Raw genomic sequence first — 20,943 nt, 5'->3', positions numbered from 1 at the left:
TCTAACTTCAGCCTTTTTATTTTAAATTTTTATTTATTTTTTTTTAGTAAACTCTACGCGCAGCAGGGGCTTGAACTCATGACCCCAAGATCAAGAGTCACATGTTCTTCTAACTGAGCCAGTCAGGCACCCCTGGGCTTTTTATTTTTTAAGAGACTTGAATTTCCCAGATTCTTCTCCCCTGCTTCTGCACAGTTTTATGTGTGGTTATTCTGTTTCAAGACCACTTAAGAAATATGGTTATCCTGAGAAAACCACTGTACCAGTCTTGAGAATTCCTGCCTCTTTTGCAACAAAATGGTCACAGAATATATATTTCAATCCACCAACCAGAAGTTGTGTGGATTAAACAATATATGAACATGTATGAAAAATAGATGAAAAATTTTATATCAACATACATTATTTTCATATTAGATTTAAATCATAGTAATAAATGTTATTTTTATAGTAAACTTTTTTATCACTCAGTACCTTTTTAAAAATGAATGAACCAAAGTTTTGTGATTAAGAATGGTTTTCTACTCCTTGCTTTGCTATTTTACCAACATTTAATTTTAATTTTTATATTTCCAGATACTGAAATTTGTACCGCTTTCAAAGAAAGAAGACATGTTTTCAACATTCAAATATTGTGCAATAGACTATTTATATGAGGTAGAGTATTATTGGATCACTAACTACTAAGAATTATGATATGAAAAGTACTATCTGCATTCACTACATGATTATGATAATTTTGCAGTAGTCCTTAGATTAATCCTTAGTCTAATTACTTGGAGATTTATTTAAAATTTCTTCCCACTTCCAATATACCTTAAAAATGCCACTTTTGGAAGGAAATTATTGACAATGTATTGTGAATCTGAAGCTGTCAGCAGAAAAAAATGGAAACTTGGTATATTTGGGCTGCTTTTATATGAACATTCTTGAGTGATCTTCCTGGAAAAGAATGGGGGAAAAAGCAGTCCCAGTTATCTTTATGAGGAAATAACAGTAGCAGCATGTATTGACCACTTGTATGGGCCAGATACTTTGATCTTTTGATGGATTTATCATTTGATCCTTTGCTCTTTTGATGGATTATGCCATTTGATCATCATAACTACTTCAAGAGCTAGATTTTACAATTTTACAGGTTAGGAAACTGATGTCTAGAGAACTTAAACAGCTTATACAAAGCTAAGATTCAAGTCCACTACATTGTTAAGAAACTAATTGGACTAGTCATACAACAAATCATTGTTCTTATGATCTTAATTGATAAGTTAAATTTTGATTTTCTTTATAACCTTGACCTCATTACCAGGAAAAAAAATTACTCCAATGTAACTAAAACTGTTCATTTTATAGGAAATAAGAAAGACATTTAGACATCTTCAGGTTTTGTATTTCTTCATAATTGTGGGAGGTAAATGTGTTATTATAACATATTCATGGTAGGGAATCAGAAGTCATTGTTAACCAAATATATTTATGAATATATTGGTCACTTCAAAATTAGTCTGTATTCAAACATCTTTAAACTTTTATCTGTGCCCATGGTATCTTAGTTTCTTGCTGGTGGATCACACCCCATGATATAGTACAAATATGATACTGATTGATGGCATTTCTTGCAAAAGTTGTAGAATTTTGTAAAGTTCATGGAAACAGTGTTGGGGAACCACTCAACAGGTAAAGCTATTGTCAAATGAAGACCTTGCAACATTCATTAGTTACAGATAAGAGGAAGAGAATGGTTTGAATATTAAAGGAGTCAGAGATGCCTTGGGAATATTTTGGTTAAATATTTTTTAAAAATATCTTCTTTACAATCAAAGTTGAAGTAATGACTAATATCATGCATATCATTATATAATACAGTTTGTGGGAAAATTTTGACAAAAAACCAGTTATGGTTATAAACTAATAACCAAAATTTTGTTAGCTATAAAATTTTATTTTTATAACTTTATTTCATTTTTTTTAGACAAAGTATTAATCAAGCTTTTTTTCTGTTTTGCAATGAACCTTTGGTCCTTGTTTTATATAAATTACTTTAACTCTTCTTTCTTTGTACCATTTATTCTTGAATAATTAAGACCTCTTATTTAATATCTGTAACACCTTCAGCAAACATAAAACTCTTGGGAAATAATGCAAGAAACTATCATTTGTCCAAATACATAGAATAATGAAGTTTGTGGGAAGTTGAGAGTTACTGAGGAAAAGCTTCATAGAGGAGATATTGCTTAAGATGGGCCTTGAAAGATAAATAGGATTTTTTTTTTAATAAATAGGGTTTTGATAATCTGAGAAGAATAGTGGGACATTTTTCAGAGGCACACCATAGACTATGAGGTTTAAGAAATAGTTTTATTTGTTGATTTTTTTTAAGTTAGAAACTTATTTGCTGGTTGTCACAAGTTTAATAATGCAAAGACATAGAAAACAAAATTAAGACAGCCATATTATACTGTTAAGCAAAAAAAAAGCACATTGCTAAATGGCATACTGTATAAATGATGTGATCTCATTTTTGTCCAAACACATAGACACACACACACACACACACACACACACATTTTAGCCTAGCCTAGAAAAGGAAGTCTGTGGAAAACATGCCAAAGTATTACTTATATTACTAGGGACCTTGACTTTCTCAGTTATGTGTTCTGTGTTATTTTATATTTTATAATGAGCAAGTATTACCTTTAAATAAAAATAATATGAATTTAAAAGAATAAAAAATTTTAATATTCTGAATATTGATAGTTGCACCTGATAAATATATTAAAAGATTTTATAATCTTACTTTCTTACATAGAATATAGTTAGAAAGAAGTTTTGCAGAGATGCTTTATTGCTTCGAGTCCCTTCATGTTTATATCAAGATGGAAATTATGCAGGAGTTATTGATAATAAGTTTAGGAGGCCATGGATGAGAGGTATGTTTTATTTTTATTTCTCAAAAATCTGTTTTAAAAGTAATGTCAGAGTTTAGCACCATAAATTATTAAGAAAGCATGCTTTTCTTATTAATAAAACTGCATTGCATTTATTATTTTTTTTTAAGATTTTATTTATTTATTTGAGAGAGAATGAGATAGAGAGAGAGCATGAGAGGGGGGAGGGTCAGAGGGAGAAGCAGACTCCCCGCTGAGCAGGGAGCCCGATGTGGGACTCGATCCTGGGACTCCAGGATCATGACCTGAGCCGAAGGCAGTCGCTTAACCAACTGAGCCACCCAGGCACCCTAATAAAACTGCATTGCATTTATTCATATCAGAACTCCAAGGGGTGCCTGGGTGGTTCAGTCAGTTAAGCATCTGCCTTCGGCTCAGGTCATGATCCCGGAATACCAGGATTGAGCCCCACATTGGGCTCCTTGCTCAGCGGGGAGTCTGCTTCTTCCTCTGACCCTCCCCCCTCTCATGCTCTCTCTCTCAAATAAATAAATAAAATCTTAAAAAAAAAAGAACTCAAGGTTACAAATTAATATTTTTATGACAGAATTTAGGTGACAAAGTAGGGAATTGGGAAGCTTATACTAGATATGAATAGAACAAATAAAAGATATGTAGATGATGAAGTCTTAAAATATTCTAGCATTGTAAACATTGGTTGTATTGTAATAGGATCTTGCTCAACTGTAGGAGGGCTACTTTAAAATGTTATGATATACCGCATATAAAACTATTTTTAAATGTATATGTACAAAATACTATCTTTTGCTCTTATCATGTCATGGATTTAAGAAAGAGGTAGCTTCCATTGAGAAGTCAAGTCAGTTAACAACATTTATTTAGCATGTATTATGTACCAGGTACTGTTATAGGTGCTAAGGACAGTTACTAATAAGACAGAAGTAGTTCCTTCCCTAGTGGGTTTTCAGACTGGTAAGAAGTATGCAGCAATAAAACCATTAAATATATAAGCTAATGTCTGGTATTAATAAATATGTAGAAAAGACACAATAGGGTAATGTGATACAAGATTTAGTAGGGAGTACTATTTCCTAAGATGCTTAGGGAAGGAAGTGGACATTTGAGTTGAGATCTGAATGATGAGAAGGCAACAACAATAAAAAGATATGGGGGAGAAGCCTTTCAAGCAAATGCAGAGTTCCTGACTCAGGAATAAACTTGATGAGTTTTAGGACCAGAAAATTAAGCCACTGTGACAGGTTAATGAAAAGGGGATATCTAAGAAGTAGGCAGCTTCTGAAAGATACAAGGCATTATAGGCCATAATATGGAGTTTATTTGCTTGTTTATATTATGGCTAATGTAACAAATCATTGGACAGTTTTTAAAAAGGGAGTGACATAATCTGATATATGCTTTAGAAAAATCATTCTGGTTGTCTGGAGTATGGAAGGGGTAGGTATTGGGAAAGAGTAGAAATGATAAATTCAATCAGAAAGCTATCATATTAGTTCAGAATCTAGATTGCTAAGTGAATCTACACTCTACATAAAAGATGATAGTGGCTTGAACTAGGCTTATATTAATGGGAGGTGTGAGGAGTGGTTGAATTGAGATTATTTTAGAGATCCAGCCAACAGTGAGAGGGTTAAAGAAAAAATAGAACAATAAAGAATGTCTTCTAGGGTTTTTGACCTGAGCAACTGGGTGGATGGCAGTGCTATTTCCCAAGATAAGGAAAGGCTCATGGGGAAGCCAATTTGTGGCTAGAGTCAAAACTCTGCTTTGGCCAGGTTAAAATGCCTATTTAGGTATCTAAATGAAGACATCAAGGAGGCAATTTATTATATAAATCTTGAGCACTGCTGGAGTTTCAAATTGGAGTAATCATATATGGATTGCACATAAACTTATGGAAGCGGATGAAGTCACTGTGAGCATGAGTATATATAGAGCAGAGAGCCTAGGACAAAGCCCTAGAACACTCCAACAGTTAAAGGCAGAACCGGGTAAGAAAACAAGTGAGATAGGGACACCCACGGGGCTCAGTCCCATTAAGTGTCTGCCTTCAGCTCAGGTAATGATCTCAGGGTCCTGGGATCAAGCCCTACACTCAACAAGGAGTCTGCTTGAGATTCCCTCCTTCTCTCCCTTTCCTGCCCTCATGCTCACTTTCTCCCTCCCTCTAAAATAAATAGGGGCGGGGCGCCTGGGTGGCTCAGTTGGTTAAGCGACTGCCTTCGGCTCAGGTCATGATCCCAGGGTCCTGGGATCGAGCCCCTCATCGGGCTCCCTGCTCCTCAGGGAGCCTGCTTCTTCTGGAGCCTGCTTCTCCCTCTCCCTCTGCCTGCCGCTCCACCTGCCTGTGCTTTCTCTCTGTCTCTCTCTCTGTGTCAAATAAATAAATAAAATCTTTAAAAAAAATAATAAAAAAAAAAAGAATTAAAAAAATAAATAAATAAAATAAAATAAAATAAAATAAATAGGGGTGCCTGGGTGGCTCAGTTGTTAAGCATCTGCCTTCGGCTCAGGTCATGATCCCAGGGTCCTGGGATCGAGCCCTGCATCGGGCTCCCTGCTCAGTGAGAAGCCTGCTTTGCTTCTCCTTCTCCCACTCCCCCTGCTTGTGTTCTCTCTCTCGCTGTGTCTTGCTCTCTGCCAAATAAATAAAATATTTTAAAAATAAAAATTAAAAAAAAATATTTAAAAAAAAGAACGGGAAAACCAGTTTGGTTAGGAAGGTGTACTATTATCATCTGTCAATATTGGATGCCCATTTGAAATTTATGGTCATAATCTGAAATGAGTTCATTCAGCATGACTGGATGATCTTTTTCCAATAATTTTCAGCTGTTCTAGTGTATGTACACAAGGTGGAGAGTAGGGGTTTTCCTGAGTTAGTACAAGGGAAAGAGAGGCAAAGGAATCAAGGGTCTTTGTAAGGTAGTGGTTATGGGACTGGCTATGGAAACTGAAGTGTGTAAGAAAGGAAGTAAGGACATGAGGGAGGAAAGTCTTCATTTTACAATGAATATTGTAAAAAGGGAGTGAATCTCAATCAGGTTGGAAATAAGATAAAGAATAGCTTTCATTAATCTGCTTATCTAAAAGTACAGAAGGAAATAAATAAATGTACAGAAGGAAAAATGAGTTCATTTTTTCCTATTTCTTTTTCTCTTTTTAAAAACAATAATAACATTAATAGCCAAATTTTTTTTAAAAGATTTTATTTATTTATTTGCCAGAGAGAGAGAGAGAGAGAGAACAAGCAAGGGGAGTGGCAGGCAGAGGGAGAAGCAGGCTCCCCGCTGAGCAAGGAGCCCAATGTGGGACTTATCCCAGGACCCTGGGATCATGACCAGAGCTAAAGACAGACGTTTAATGGACTGAGCCATCCAGGCGTCCCCATTAACAGCCAAAATTTGTTTACAATATGTAAGGCACTGTTCTAAGCAATTTATATGTCTCATCGCATTTAATCTTCACAACACTAGGAAAAGACCATTATTATTATCCCTAATTTGTAGATAAGGAATACAGATACAAAGGGGTTAAGAGGTTTACCCGAGCTCATACACTTAATAAGTAGCACTACAAGCATTAAATAAAATGTAGTCAGGGTGATTCCAGAACCTATACTCGTAACCACTAAACTTTTGTATTTTTTTCAATGACACATAGACTCAGATGTTAAGTGATTTGTTCAAGATAACAAAACTAGTAAGACATAACATTGGTGGTAGAATACAGGTCCTTTGACTTCACTCAATTGCTTCTTCTGACATTAGTATATGACATGATCTCTCTTTTAAGGAACCGGTGGTCTAATTTGAGAGACAAGCTATAGATACCTAAAATTTTTAAATATGGCTGTGTATGATCATGTGCCAGAGTGAGTGCTACTGACAATTATGGCCCTTCAAGGAGAATATATCAGAACAAGCTGAAATGGTTAATAATAAAACTTCATGAGGACTAATATGAGCTGTTGAACAGGACTATCTAGGATGGTAGTGCTGTATTAGCAAAAGATAGGTTGTAAAAATGAGGATGGTATGTTCAGGTGATATTGTTCTGACTATAGTTGAAGGGTTTTGGGGGGGTGAATTGTAATAATGAGAAAGATTACTTAAATGTTTGGAATTTGATAAAATTTTGGGAAAAATTACATTTGTGAACAAATAACATCATAATGTAAAATGTTCATGTTTGGCTTGTAGTAAGTGCAAAAGAAAATTCTAGAAGCTAATGTTTACCATTCTCCTTTCTAGTTTCAGCTGTTTCAGTGTGGGGAATGACAGATGATATTTCAGTCTTGGATCAATGGAAAGCAAGTCTCTTTGTGGAGGAGTTCCTAGAGAAGTATGTGTCCTTAACCTCAATTTCCCCTTTACATCTAAGAGAGAAACAGTAAGTTCTCCAGACCTCTGCAGAGACAAGATCCTTTCCTTTGTATCCTCAGAGATTTTATTCTTTTATCTGAAGAAAAAGCCCTAATCTGAGCCACAAAAGAGAGATTAATAGAAGTGATTTATACCCTTTTTATTTTGGCCTAATTTATCACATATTAACTGTTCTCTATGCATTTGTGTTATAAAACACACAGAGAAATAAAGCAAATATGTTATTATGCTTTTAATCAATAAGTAAACTTCTTGTAGAATGTGTCTATAGGACACTTTATATTAAAACTGGTCTTTTTTCTTATAGTATAAACGCAGATTTAAGGCTATTTTCTAACATAACTTTGTCAAAACATTATTTATTACTAGTTCAGTCATTCATCAAATATTTATTATATACAATCCTGTGTGCTGGATACAGGATACACAAATGAATAAGACACAGTCTCTACTTTCAAAGAACACAAGAAAACACAGTCTCTACTTTCAAAGAACACAAGGGAGTACAGATTTATAAATAAATAATTACAATACAATATGGGAAGTATAATGACAAAGATAGGAACACAGAGCGTACATAATACAAGGAAGAACATCTAACCCAGTCTACATTGTTAATATAGACATAAATTAGAGATTTCAGTGCAAAGGTAAATAATTTACTGTGTTGCTTCACTTTGTACAAAGAGTGCTGATCAGACCCAGGAAGGATTTAGTTATTATTCACATTTTCAGGTTTTAGTAATTTAAGTTTTCCTTAATTGTGCTGGAAAGAAACAAATAACCAATTTAAATGTGTCCAGACTCAAAATGCAAAGAAACCCAATATACCATTTCCATCATCTAGGAATTTAAAAGTCAGGTTAGGAAGATAATATATAGACATAAAAAAATTAACCATGTGAGAATTAAATGATAATATCAGATGACCATCATAAAATCTATCACAAGGCATAAGGCCAATACAAAGTGCCTATTGCATGACTAAACTGAGCACCGAGGAAGCAGGAAGGTGTAGTGAAAAGAGCTCTGCTCCATGAATTAAAAAAAAAATGTGGATTTCAAGTCGTGATTTGAAAAGTCAAGTACTACCTACTTGACAAGTCATCTTCTCTCTCTGACCCTCACTCTCTATCAGTATAATGATACTGGATCAGTGCTTCTCAAACTTTAATGTGCATGTGAATCACCTGACAATCTTATTAAAAATGGAGATCCTGAGGGCGCCTGGGTGGCTCAGTTGGTTAAGCAACTGCCTTCGGCTCAGGTCAGGATCCTGGAGTCCCAGGATCGAATCCCGCATCGGGCTCCCTCCTCAGCGGGGAGTCTGCTTCTCCCTCTGACCCTCCCCCCTCTCATGTGCTCTCTCTCTCTCTCTCAAATAAATAAATAAAATCTTTAAAAAAAAAAAAATGGAGATCCTGATTCAGTTGGTCTGTGTTGGGGCCTGTGATTCTGCACTTTTTTTTTTTTTTTAAGTAGGTTCCATGCCCAGCATGGAGCCCAACACAGGGCTTGAACTCATGACCCTGAGATAAAGACCTGAGCTGAGATCAAGAGTTAGATGCTTAACTGCCTGAGCCAACCAGGCACCCCAGATTCTGCCCTTCTAATGTGCTCTTAGGTATGCTGATACTGCTGGCCCAAGAACCTACCTAAAGTAACAAGAAACAAGATGATCTCTAAGATCTCTTCACTTTATGAGTTAGATTGGTAAGGCTGTGCATTTATAAGCAGGAGAGATCAGCTTCACAAAGAAGTAGGAATTGAGCTTGAGCTGGACATTGAAGGAAAAACTAACTTGAGAGAAAATTTTTCAGGCAAAGGGAACAGCAAGTCTGAAGGCATAGAGCAAGAATACGCAGTAAGTCCTCAGTGAAGGCAATGATCTAGCTACTTTGACTCAAACAAGATTCACATATGGGAGAAATGGGAGGCCCTGAAGGAATGGATGCGCGATCTTATCTGACCTTCCATTCATTTTGCAGTACCAAGATAGAGTCCATGGCAAAGAAGGTGGACCTGTGGCACCACCTAGAATCACTTTTACATTTCTCAGCCTCTCTGTAACTACATATAGCCACGAGACTAAGTTCTTCCTAATGGGATATTAAGCAAAAGAGGCTTATGCAACTTCCGGGGAATGTCCTTAAAAGGAAGCAGCATGTTTTTCTCCTCCACTTTTCTCCTTCCCAATGCTGGAATAGAGATGTAATGACTGGCTCCAGCAACCAGCTTGGACTATACTGACAAGAACTAAATGTGGAAGTGAAAGAGTGGAACAAAAAGAGCTTTAGTCTCTGACACATTGCAAGCTGCTTTACTAACCATGAACTTCTAAAGTCCACTTTTTATATGTGTTTAAGCTATTATTAATTTCAATTTTGTCTCATACAGTAAGATTTAATTTTTAATAGACTTTATTTTTAGAGAAGTTTTGGTTCAAGCAAAATTGAGCAGAAAAGATAGAGATTTCCCGTGTTAAAATTTAATTTTAAATAATTCTGTTACTGCAGTTTTGTTACCTAATGGATTTTAGGAATAAACATTCTGGTCATTAGCACTACTTAGAGTCCCTAAATCTTGCTTTTCCTCTCTTTCTCCCCTTTCTTTGTTCCTTGTTTCTATTTTTGTTACTTCTTAATATTGATTCTAAGGCTTCAATTCTTTTACTAACGTGTTGGTGTACTGTGTTTTAACATATGTGGGTATTTTCCGCCGTGTGTTCCTAAGAAATCTTATGTTCTGCAAAATTATACACTAAAAGTAACAGGACATACAAGAGAATTGGCTTCTGTAGTCAAAGCTACAACTTGTGACAGAGCACTAACAAAAATATTAACTATTCTAATTTTTAGAAAACCACCAGCAAAAAAACCCCAGCATAGTTTAAAAGACATATTAAGCTTCTAATAAATATATACATATTAGAGTAAATATAGCACTTATTTTAGCTTGATGGACAGAATAAAGAAGGGGTTGAGGCTATCAAATCATGGAGACAAGGGCAAAATGCAAAAACATCAGGGAGAACCATGCAATAAACTTCTAGCTTCCAGGAGAGAGCACATGAACAAGTAGAGTAAGAGGAAGAATGTATAACAATATCCCCTGTTCCTCTGTGGCTTGCTATATTCTGATGAATGCAATTGAATTCAGGGCATTGCACATATATTTATTTCCCATATACCTCATAACTATTATGTGAGGTGGATATTACTATCCCAATATTATATATGAGAAACTGAGACTCAGATTAAATAACTTGTCCACAGTCAAGAGTTGGAGCTATTCAAATATTCAAATCCTAGTCTGTCTGACTTCAAACCCTATACTCTGGTTTGGTTTGGTTTATATTACAGCTTTATTGAAATATGATTCATATCCATATAATTCACCCATTTAAAATGTCCAATTCAGTGGATTTTAGTATATTCACAGAGTTGTGCAGTTATCACCACAATCAATTGTAGTGCATTTTCATCAACACAAAAAGAAATCTTATACTTATTAGCATCCACTCCCCGTTTTTCCCCCTCCTCCAGACAGGCAACTACTAGTCTACTTTCTGCCTCTCTAGACTTGCTATTCTGGACATTTCATATAAATGGAATCAAAGTAAAATCATACACCAATTCCAGCATAGGGAGGGGATGTAGTTTCCCCAGACCAACAAGCAGTGCTCTGATACCAGCTCGGTATCCTACAATTCAACTCAATTCTGACACTATCTACCCAGAGATAGTGTCAGATACCACCTGTTAAGGACTCAGTCCTAGAAGACTGTCTCCCCTCTCCTGCCATTTCAGACTCCACTTGCAAGTCCAGGTAATAACCTGTGCTTCTGACCCACTGGCTATAGATTGGTGGTTCCAGCAACCTCCTCCTTGGATTTGATCTATTTGCTAGACAGACTCACAGAATTCACAGAAACATTTTCTTTACGGGATTACCAGAATATTATAAAAGGATATAACTCAGGAACAGCTAGATGGAAGATATGCATAGGGCAAGGTATGGGAAAGGGGCACAGAGTTTCCATACATTGTACCTTCACACCACTTTCCCAACGTTTCCTTGTGTTCACCAACCCAGAAGCTCTCTGAATCCCACCCTTTGGGTTCTTATGAAGGCTTCATTTCATACATGTGATTGACTTGATCATAGGCCATTGGCAATTGATTCAACCTCTAGCCCTTCTCCCTGGAGGTCAGAGGGATGGGGCTGAAATTCCAGCCCTCTGATCACATGGTTGTTTCTCTGGGCAACAGAGAGGTTTTTCCAAAAGTCACCTCATTAACATAACCAAATATACCTTTATCACTCTAAACACTTAGGAAATTCCAAGGGCTTTGGGATTTCCTTGCCAGGAATGGGGATGAAGACCAAATATACATTTCTTATTTAAAACACAATATGACACATACAATATGGGATCTTTTGTGACTGGCTTCTTTCATTTAGCATAATGTATTCAAGGTTCATCTGTGTTGTAGCATGTATCAGCACTTACCTTTTTTCTTAATGGCCAGATAGTAATCCATTGTGTGGACATGGCACATTTTATTTATCCATTCATTAGTTGATGGGCATTTAGGTTGTTTTCAGTTTTTAGCTAGTATGAGTAATGCTGCTATAAATATTTGTGGGAAAGTTTTTGTGCATACATATGATTTCATTTCTCTAGTAGTAGAATTACTAGATCATATGGTAACTCATTGTTTAACTGTTTGAAGAATTGCCAAATTATCTTCCAAGCAGTTGTACCATCTTGCATTTCCACCAGCAGTGTATGAAGGTTACAATTTATTTACATCCTTGTCAACACTTGTTATTATCTGTCTTTTTGATTATAGCCATCCTAATGGGTAGCTTATTTTATGTCATAGTAGTTTTGATTTGCATTTCCCTCATGGCTAATGATGTTCAGCATCTTTTTGTGTAATTATTGGCCTTTAGTTTATCTTCTTCAAGAAAATGTTTATTTAAGTCCTTTGCCCATTTTCCAGTTGGTTTATGTGTCTTTTTATAATTGAATTTTAAGAGTTTGTTATATAGTCTAGATACAAGTCCCTTATCAGACACATGATTTGCAAATATTTTCTTCTGTGGATTATCTTTCCGCTTTCTTGATAATATCCTTTGAAGCACAATTTTTGAAAATTTTTGATGAAGTCCAATTTATCTATTTTTTTTCTTTAGTCACTTGGGCTTTTGGCATCATATCCAAGAAGGCTTTGCCTAATCCAAAGTCATGAGGATTTACTCCTCTATTTTCTTCTAAGAGTTTGCCTGGAATTTTTTTTTTTTTAAGACACAAATCAGATCATGAACTGTCTCTGTTATAACCTACTGACAGTATCCCATTGCACATAGAATAAAATCCAAAGTTCTTACCAGGTGCTATAATGCCCAACATGATCTGGTCCCTTCCTACCTATCTAACCTTACTCTGTTCCAGTCACCCTGACCTTTCTGCTTTTCTTAGATTATGCCAAACTTGTTACCCCACTTCAGGCCTTTGTATAGGTCACTCCCTACCATTCTTCAGGTAGCTGTGGAATTATCAGCTCCTCACCTGGCCACTCTCTAAAACAGACCTCTTACCAAAACTCTCAGGCTGTTACGTGATGTCCTAATATTTTATTTTATTCAAAACAATTTTTCGCCACCTGACATTATGTTATTTGTTTGTCTATCATCCCATTAATAGGTAAGCTTCACGAGGGTAAGAACTTTGTTTTGCTCTACCACTCCATTCTCAGTGCCTAAAATGGTGTTAGCACACTATAGACACTCAATAAATATTTCTTTTAAGTTAAGGAATTAGTGAATTGGAGTGGACGAACTTACCCAGATAGAATGATGTGGAAAGAAAGCAAACACCATCTAGATTGGAATCCTGGGAAATATCAGTACCACAGGTTAGGTGGAGGAGGAGACACCAGTGAACAAAGAAGAGATAATATTGGACACGGAGGTAGGAGGAGATCCAGGAAATACTTTTCTTCATAGAACATTTATATCTAGGGAAAGAGAATTGACTGATTTTTCTCAAAACTGTAGTACCAAGGATTATTACAAAGTGCTGACCCTATTAGTAACATTTAAAACAAAAAAGATAATTGCAATATAAATGCTAAATTTAGAAGTCTGTAAAGATTCACATAGGAATCAATGGTCTTACGAGTAATATGGACCTGGGTAAGTTGAAATATTTTTTCTTGTGCCTTGTATTTTCTTAGTAAAGGAGAAACTTCAGAGATTTTTCTATGACTTGAAGATACGGCATATTCGTTTTTCTCCAATTACATTAGGGGGTTATATTATTTTGGTTCTCAGTTTGTGTAGGGAATTATTGAGGCTAAAATATTTTAGGATATCAGGGGGGAAAAGGTATATTAGAATGTGTGGTTAAATTGCCAATAATATATTTATTTGTCAGAAAATTCATTAAAAAGATCTCTTAGAAATCCAAACTCTCCCAATGTTACAGACAGTGGCAGATTACCTGGGTGAATCAGGCAACAGGCAAGGTATGCGCAAGGTCAAGGGAGCCCCCCAAGAAAAAAAAGGGCCCCAAAACAGCAGGAAGTTGTTAACGCTCTAAGCTTGTAGGAGCAAGGGGACTGAACAGTAATCAACCCAGTAAGAACTACGGCTAGCTGTAGGAGAGGGGCTGTCTGACAAGAGATGTAACTCTTGGTAGAAGAATGCAGCCATTTCCAAACTGTGGCCCAGGAGAGGGATTTGGGAACAATAATATCTCAACTTGTCTCTCTTCCCACCTTTGATCTGCCAATGCTTCCTATTGGCTAAACCCAACCAGAAACCAGAGAGCAAGGGAGCTTAGTTCAGTCATAGAGATGAGCCTCTCAGGTTGAAAAACAGAATATAAAAGGTTGGCTAATGACGTGGAAAAGCAAACATTGAATATCCAATACAAGGGCAACTTGGCAATGCATGGAAAAGTGTAAAAATCTGTATACCTTTAACCTCATTGCTTCGGTTTTTAGGAAACCTATTTTGAGAAAACAGGCAAGTGCACAAAGATATTCCTTGCATTCTAATAGCAAAGGATTACAACAAATTTAAATTGCCAACAATAGGGAACTGTTTGAATATATTATGGCCTACCAATACAATGGGATCCTGTTCATCCAAAATGAAGTGAATGTACATTGACTGACATATAATTGTACTCATGTTTTATTGTTTATCAGAAAAGGCAGGTTTCATAATACTATGTACATAAATCCACTTTTGTTAAAAAATGTCCAAAAGTAATTGAGAAAATATATAATTTTTGAATTCATTTCTTGAGTGTTGGGGCTATGGGTAACTTTGTATCTGTTGGAATTTTGTAATTTTTCTACAATGAACATTATTTGTTAATAAAGATGTTTTAAAATAGGACATACATAAAATCAGTAATTTTATAATGTCATAGAAAAACAATTACAGGAATGGTGACTCAGATTGACTGTGGGTTTGAGGAAGTTGTTCCAAGTTCAAACCCAAACTCCCAAACTGAAGTAGAAGAAGCCAGTTTATATACCCATAAGGACTACACTGAAGTCTTTACACTTGTCAGCGGTTTAGAAAAATGTCCAGCACTTCAAACACAGGACAAAGGTAAAACATTTATTGTTTCTATTATTATAAAACATTTCTTACTAACAGATTGTCTTTTTTGTGAGTGTTTTTCTGTTTTATTGGATTTTTAATTTTTCTATTTTATTAAAGGTATCCACCTGCAAAATTATAATTCTAAGCTTTGCCACATTAGGGAAATACTTTCTTTTTCATATTAATCCCCTTTTTGTGAATTTGGTTGTTTTTGGAGTTTGTGTGTGCTGGGCATCAAAAAAGCCTCAGGGATTTGATCATTGTCTGCTCACACCATATTACTGTAACCAGATCTGATGACATAGCAATCTCGTATAACATTAAAATAGTAGATCACTAAATGATGGCTGTATTTTATTTTCAAAATATGCTCAAGATTTTCAATCTCATCTTATTGATGTGAAACCATAATTCAAAGTAGAGCTGGAATAGTTGCAGTATTAGATCAGGAAATTCACCTCATTTTTACAAATTTACCATAATTAATAATTAAAGTACATTTTGGAATATTATGCAGCCATCAAAAAATGAAATCTTGCCATTTGCAACGACGTGGATGGAACTAGAGGGTATTATGCTAAGCGAAATAAGTCAATCAGAGAAAGGCAATTATCATATGATCTCACTGATATGAGGAATTTGAGAAACAAGACAGAGGGTCATAGGGGAAGGGAGGGAAAAATGAAACAAGACTAAACCGGAGAGGGAGACAAACCATAAGAGATTCTTTTTTTTTTTTTTTTTTAAAGATTTTATTTATTTATCTGACAGAGAGAGACACAGCGAGAGAGAGAACACAAGCAGGGGGAGTGGGAGAGGGAGAAGCAGGCTTTCCACTGAGCAGGGAGCCCGATGCGGGGCTCGATCCCAGGACCCTGGGATCATGACCTGAGCCGAAGGCAGACGCTTAACGACTGAGCCACCCAGGCGCCCCGACCATAAGAGATTCTTAATCTCAGGAAACAAACTGAGGGTTGCTGGAGTGGAGGTGGGTGGGTGGGATAGGGTGGCTGGGTGATGGACACTGGGGAGGGTATGTGCTATGGTGAGCGCTGTGAATTGTGTAAGACTGATGAATCACAGACCTGTGCCCCAAAACAAATAATACATTATATGTTTATAAAAAAAAAGTTTAAGATACGCTATAGCTTCAGCTATGATAATCTAATAGATATAGAATATATAATAATTTGGTTCTTTTACGGCTGTTTTTATGTAAATATACAAATTGTGTATAAAATTTTTTGTGTTGGCATATAGGTGTGTGATGACATAGAGTTAAATCCCTCTTAGTTTGAGATGAAAGAGTGAGAGATTGAATTAAAGACTAAACTTCAGGGGCGCCTGGGTGGCTCAGTTGTTAAGCATCTGCCTTCGGCTTGGGTCATGATCACGGGGTCCGGGGATTGAGCCCCACATCAGGCTCCCTGCTCAGCGGGAAGCCTGCTTCTCCCTCTCCCACTCCCCCCTGCTTGTGTTCCCTCTCTCGCTGTGTCTCTCTCTGTCAAATAAATAAATAAAATCTTTAAAAAAAATAAAAATAAAAATAAATTTTAAAAAATAAAAAAAAATAAAGGCTAAACTTGAAGGGCAGCTGGAGAGCTCAGTTTGTTGAGTAGATCTGTCTCTTGATTTCGCCTCAGGTCATGATCTTGGGGTTGTGAGATGGAGCCCCAGGCCTGGCTCTGCGCTCAGCGAGGATTCGCTTCTCTCCCTCTTTCTCTCCCTCTGCCCCTACTCCCGCTCGCTCATGCACTCTCTTTCTCTCTCTAAAAATAAATAAATAAAATATTTAAGAAAGAATAAAGACTAAACTTGAGAACATGATATATTAGGAATAATCTGAATTTGATCATAGTCCAAATGAAAATTTGATCATAGTCCAAATCTACTCTGAAACAGTGGTGCAATTTGAGGACAGTTATTAAAAATTTTATGGTTTTCAATTTCCTTCTAGAATTTCTTTTAACTTCTAATTTCTTATAAAAATGTTTGTGGGGATCAACTAATATATTTGTACATGTAATGAGATAGTTTATAAAAAATAACAGATATCCAAACATAGCTATTATTATTAATGTGGAAAACCAGGAGCCGTTATTGGCAAACCTCATAATATCTATCATCAACCAGAGTCAGAAGCTTCCTTAACTACTATTCACTGAATATGCTTGAGTTTCCTAAATACATATAAATTGTCCGTATCCTGTATTTCCTTGGGGGTCCTGTGTCATTAGACATCATTTTATACATTTAGATTTGCAATTTCATTTATTGTCTTTGCAGCTGTATTGATTGCTGCCAGATTTATAGATACTTTGGTCTCAGTGTCTATATCCAAAGGAATGCATTATGTTTTGAAATTCAATTGATACTATAAATTTTCTGTCTTAAATGTAGTTAATTACTAAATTATAAGTTAATTTCAAAACATATTTCTTTAAGATATAAAAACAGTGGGTAATTTTCTTTTATTGTGGGGCATCTGGGTGGCTCAGTTGGTTGAGTGTCTGTCTTCAGCTCAGGTCATGATCCTGTAGTCCTGGGATCAAGCCCAGTGTCAGGCTCCCTGCTCAGCGGGGACTCTGCTTCTCCCTCTCCCTCTGCTCCTCCCCCAGTGCTCATGCTCTCTCTCTCTTTTGCTCATTCTCTCTCAAATAAATCAATCAAATCTGTAAAAAATTTTTTTCTTTTATTTATTGGTTTGTTGATATGTACTAATATTTCTACAACATTCACATATTTGTCAATAAATGTAATTATTTTATGAATATCCATTCAGATTCCAAGGAATATATAAGCAAATGCAAATGTAGCTTTATTTTTAATTTAACTTTTATTATTTTTTTTAAGATTTATTAATTTGTTTGAGAGAGAGAGGAGAGGGGCAGAGAGAGTCTTAAGCAGACTCTGAGCTGAGCACAGAGCCCATTACAAGGCTCGATCCCACCACTCTGAGATGACCACCTGAGCCGAAATGAGTCAGATGTTTGACTGTGTCACTCAGGCATCCCTTTATTTTTAATTAAAAGAAAATTGTACATGCAGTTTAGAGAATCAAATAATTACTCAAAATTTATAATAAAAAGCAGCAGTCCTTTGACTTCAACCACCCACATGTTTTTTCCTTTTTTTAAATATATTTAAGGTGTACAATGTGGTGATTTTATATACATATTCATCGTAAAAGATTCACATCATTGAATTAACACATCCATCACTTCACATATTTACCTTTTTTTTTTTTTGGTAAAAACACTTAAGTTCTATTTTCTTAGCAAATTTCAGTTATACACTGCAGTAATATCAACTATAGTCACCATTTTATACATCAGATCCTCACACCTTATTCATCTTATAACTGCAAGTTTGTACCGTTTTACCAACCTCTCCCTATTTCCCCACAGCACAGCCCCAGTCCCTGGCAACCACCATTCTATTCTCTGTTTTCATGAGTTCTACTTTTTTCCCCCTTAGATTCCACATACAAGTGATACCATGCAATATTTGTTGTTCTCTGCCTGGTTTATTTCACTTAGCAAAATGTCCTCCATGTTCATCCATATTGCAAATGGCAGGATTTCCTTCTTTTTTAAGGTTGAACAATATTTTCTTGTGTCTGTGTGTATAACATATCTTTTCCTTACAACACGTTTTTTATCCATTTATCTGTGGACAGACACTTACATGGTTTCCACACCTTGGCTGTTGTGAATAATGCTGCAGTGGGAGTACAGATATCTCTTTAAGACAGTGATTTTGTTGGCCATCTGTTTCTTCCTTTACAACATTTATGTCTTTGTGTGTGTGTGCTGACTAGGACCTACAGTACATTGTTTAATAGAAGCAGTTATGTTGCCATCCTCGTCTTGTTCTTGACAGTAAAGGAAATACTTTAACATTTCATCATTAAAAATGATATAAATATCATTTCAATGGTGAATCATTTATAATGTTTACATCAGTTTCAATGGTTAAATGTTGGAAGAATTTCCTTTATTGGGTTGAGGAAGCTCTTTCTGTTCTGAGTTTGCTAAGAGCTTTTGATTATGAATGAGAACTGAAATTTTATTAATGTTTTCTACATCTATTAAGATATATACATCCTAAATATGTAGGATGTCCCTTTATTAAAAACTTCCAAACCTATAATCTAAACATAAATCATTTTACTATTGGGATCATATTGTGTCTGCATTATCTTATTTTTAAATGTTAACATTATCTTGGGAACATCTCACCATATGCTTGTCTTCGAAAGCATGGCTTTTAATGACTGCAGTTTTAAATCTTATGTATGTATCATACATTTCCCAATTTGAGAACACTAATGTTTTTAATTGCAAATATGGACATAAATTTGTATGCTTCCATTTCCAGTTCTTTCCATAGACTAAATTCATGGAAATGGAATTATTTGATATTTCTTTTAACTGTATATACGTCCACTAGCATGATATGAGAATATCCTGTTCACACCAGCCTTATCATCATTGGATATATTACTACTGCTATTGTGTTAATACATTTTGCCCAATATGATGGGCAAAAATTATGTTTTTACTTGGATTTTAAAAATTATTCATGTTTGGGGTGCCTGGGTGGCTCATTGGTTGAACATCCAACTCTTGATTTTGGCTCGGGTCATGATTTCAGGGTCGTGGGACTAAGCCCTGAATGGGGCTCCACCCTGGGCAGGGAGTCTGCAAGAGCTTCTCTTACTCTCCCTCTCCCTCTGCCCTCCACGCCCCCTCGCACTGGTGTGTCCTCGCACACTCTCTCTCTCTCTCAATAAATAATGAATAAATGAGATCTTTTAAAAAATTATTCATGCGAGGGCGCCTGGGTGGCTCAGTCGTTAAGCGTCTGCCTTCGGCTCAGGTCATGATCCCAGGGTCCTGGGATCAAGTCCCACATCGGGCTCCCTGCTCGGCAGGAAGCCTGCTTCTCCCTCTCCCACTCCCCCTGCTTGTGTTCCTGCTCTCGCTGTGTCTCTCTCTGTCAAATAAATAAATAAATAAATAAATAAATAAATAAATAAATAAAATTATTCATGCTTACTGGCCATTTGCATATTTTTATTTTGTGAAATGATTCTTTTATCTATTTTTCTATTCTTATATTTTATCTGTGTATGTCAAATATATATTTAATCTTTAATTTAAAACTAACCAGTCCCATCAATGTTTTCCTTTAAGGTTTCTTTCATTGCTTTTATACTTAGAAAATTCTTCTTTAAATTAGATAAATATTTATTCACATTTTCTTTAAGTTTTTCCTTAAGACTTTGCTATATGTTTAAAAGTAAGGATAAAAAATATTTTTTCCAAATGTTTTGGCAGTCATCTCAATATCATTTATGGAATAGTCTTTCCTTTCTCTACTGATTAGAAAAGCCACTTAGAAAATATGCTAAATCCTTACCCACGTTAGAATGTTTCTGGATTTTCTGTTTTGTTCTATTGATTTGTCTATTATTGTATCATACCTGTAATTATAACATTTATAAATAGTCTCTTCTTTTTTGTTATTAAATTTTTTCCCCTAGTCTCACATTTTTATTCTTCTAGATTTACTTTCAGCAAATCAGTTTTTCAAGTTCCAAAACAGATCTCTTGGGAAATTGAAATGTCATTGTGTTTTTTTACTTTTTTTTTTTTTTTTTTTCTACTATAGTCAGTCTTACTAGCCAGGATGGTTTATCTTGCCTTTTATTCAGTTTTTTTAAATGGCCCTCATTAAAGTTTTGTAGTTTCCTGCATATGCTATCTGTACGTTTTTGTTATGTTGATCCCTTGATGTCTGTATACTTGTTACCATTATGAATGAATTTTTCCATTAATTTTGGGGGTGTTTATGTATGTTTGAAAACCAGAGATTTTATAAATTTTTTATGAGACACCTAGTGAACGCCTTTATTTGTTTTCACTTAGTTACCTTGGGTTTTCTAGGTAGACATAGGAATCTTCTGCCAAGAATAAACTTGTCTTTCCTGTCAGTAG

At 35.6% G+C, this 20,943-nt stretch overlaps 1 protein-coding gene across 1 annotated transcript in view; it reads left to right on the top strand.

The window, feature by feature from the left end:
* The first annotated feature begins 612 nt into the window (after nt 1-612).
* SHOC1 (shortage in chiasmata 1) overlaps nt 613-20,943 on the top strand; it is an 84,730-nt gene continuing 64,399 nt past the window's right edge. The window contains exons 1-4 of the mRNA XM_078061597.1: nt 613-657; nt 2,810-2,930; nt 7,181-7,271; nt 14,763-14,947. Coding sequence (XP_077917723.1) covers nt 613-657; nt 2,810-2,930; nt 7,181-7,271; nt 14,763-14,947 — 442 coding nt within the window. The remainder of the gene's footprint in view (nt 658-2,809; nt 2,931-7,180; nt 7,272-14,762; nt 14,948-20,943) is intronic.

Source organism: Halichoerus grypus, chromosome 14 (assembly GCF_964656455.1).
Source record: "Halichoerus grypus chromosome 14, mHalGry1.hap1.1, whole genome shotgun sequence".
Classification (NCBI taxonomy): domain Eukaryota; kingdom Metazoa; phylum Chordata; class Mammalia; order Carnivora; family Phocidae; genus Halichoerus; species Halichoerus grypus.
The sequence above is the reverse complement of the archived record's forward strand: the minus strand, read 5'-3'. Positions and strand labels throughout refer to the sequence as shown.